Source organism: Lemur catta, chromosome 11, assembly GCF_020740605.2.
Source record: "Lemur catta isolate mLemCat1 chromosome 11, mLemCat1.pri, whole genome shotgun sequence".
Lineage (NCBI taxonomy): Eukaryota > Metazoa > Chordata > Mammalia > Primates > Lemuridae > Lemur > Lemur catta.
The window spans coordinates 9,637,014-9,639,011 of NC_059138.1; the positions used below are offsets into that span (position 1 = coordinate 9,637,014).

Consider the following 1,998-nt stretch of genomic DNA (forward strand, 5'->3'; position numbering starts at 1 on the left):
TTAAATGAAAGGAAACAAAATCCTGATATTTCTCTGCCTTTCAAACTAAAGAAAGAAAATCATAAAATTAAACTTTGCTTTTTACAGAAATGGATGAGTTAGGCTCATTCAGATGAATTTCCAGTACTAATGTCAAAAGCCTCAGGCTTAAAGTCCCAGACCAGGCACTGGCTCTACTCTTAGTCTTGTTATAATACATTCCCAGTAGGGGCTGCTTAGCCAAGGTCAGTATTTATTCTATTTTGTCAGAGATGCTCTTGTAGCAGCATATATTATGGGATTATTATTAAATAGCATAGACATAGGACAATAAGGGAGATGGAAATTACACAGGAATTTAAGAGGAAATTTGAGAGAACTAAGCTTCAAAGGCACAGAAGCCAGACCCTAGGTTGTGGTGGGAACTGGCAGGAGGAGTCCGTGGCTCTGCTCACACGTGCTGCCCTTCATCACGTGGCTCTTCTCTCCGTGGCCTGTGCCCTCTATGCCTTTCTGTGGATGTTTTGTGGTCTGCACAGTACCCCACATTTAGAGACAGGATCTGACCAATATGTATTCCTTGTATCAGAAATCTAAGAGGTAAGACTTTAAGGCATTTACATTGCCATCCCCACCAACCTCATAGAGAGAAAAACCTTTCACCCTCAAGACTTTCCCTGGCACCCTCACCTTGATCTGTGTTTCCACAACACTCTCTGTAGGGCACCCTTGACCTCTGTGTTCCTCAGGCTGTAGATCAGGGGGTTCAGCATGGGGTTGAAAAGGCTGTAAAACAGGGAAAGGACCTTCTGCTGCTCCTCAGGATGGTGGGACTTGGGGGCCATGTACATGACGATGGCGCTGCCAAAGAAGAGCCCGACCACGCAGAGGTGGGAGGAGCAGGTGGAGAAGGCCTTTCTGCGGCCCTCCCCTGCCTGGATCCTCAGGATGGCCAGCAGGATGCACGAGTAGGAGACCAGCACCAGGCAGAGGGGCCCCACCAGGATGAACATGGAAGCAGCAAAGATGACAACTTTGTTGAGCCAGGTGTCAGCACAGGCCAGCTTGAGGACAGACAGGATTTCACAGAAGAAGTGGTTGATTTCATGAGGCCCACAGAAGGGCAGTCTCAGGATGAGAACCACATGGACCAGGGCCAGGAGGGAGCCACATGCCCAGGAAGTGACGGCCAGGATGGTGCACACTCTCCAGCTCATGATGATGGAGTATTGCAGAGGGTGGCAGATGGCCTCATACCGATCATAGGACATCATTACCAAGATGAGACACTCGGTGTGAGCAAAAGCCATGTATAAAAAGGTCTGCATTATGCACGGGGCAAAGGAGATTGTTTTTTTCTTATTAAGAAGGTTTGCCAGCATCTTGGGGACATTGTTGGAAGCATATGAAATATCAATGATGGCCAGATGTGAGAGGAAGAAGTACATGGGGGTGTGGAGCTTGGAGTCCAGCCAGATGAGCCCCAGGATGACCCCGTTCCCCAGCAGGGTGATGACATAGAAGAGGGAGAAGAGCCCACAGAGAAGCATCTGCATCTTTGGGCTGAGTGGAAATCCCAGGAGAATGAATTCTGTGACCCATGTCTGATTTTCTGTCATGCTCTGGTGACAGTGCCTGTACTGGCCACTGCTGTGGCTGGGAGAGGTGTGCTGAGGAGTAAATGCAGAAGTGGATTAGTCATTAAACAGAAAGAGAGGGTTGGTGGTGTACCTGCATATTGTCTCACTCAGCAATCTTTTTCAGAATCTTTATGTCAAATCCTTTAATCCATAGTAAAGCAGAAAGAAAACTCAGTTCAGGTAACTAGTGTAAGTGAACACAGGGTATCATATACTATTTCCATTTCTACAGAATTTTATTTAACTTTGATGGTAAGACCCACATTTTCCTACCATAATGGCAGCCACAGAGTAAACTGTTTCTCAGAATGATTAGCCATTTCATTTTTGAGAAAGGACCGTATCCTAGTTCTCATGTATTTTTCACTTTCTAACTTAT

The 1,998-nt window shown here is 46.4% G+C and overlaps 1 protein-coding gene across 1 annotated transcript; it reads right to left on the reverse strand.

Annotated features, from left to right (window-relative positions):
• Nucleotides 1-571: 571 nt before the first annotated feature.
• On the reverse strand, nt 572-1,626 carry LOC123647072 (olfactory receptor 2A5). Its single transcript, XM_045564268.1, has one exon. The coding sequence runs from the start codon at nt 1,596-1,598 to the stop codon at nt 666-668; it is 933 nt and encodes a 310-aa protein (XP_045420224.1). The 5' UTR covers nt 1,599-1,626; the 3' UTR covers nt 572-665.
• Between the last annotated feature and the right edge of the window lie 372 nt (nt 1,627-1,998).

Bases quoted from the DNA above. Each gene is read 5' to 3' on its own strand.
- LOC123647072 (XM_045564268.1), bottom strand. From the start codon at position 1,598: ATGACAGAAAATCAGACATGGGTCACAGAATTCATTCTCCTGGGATTT.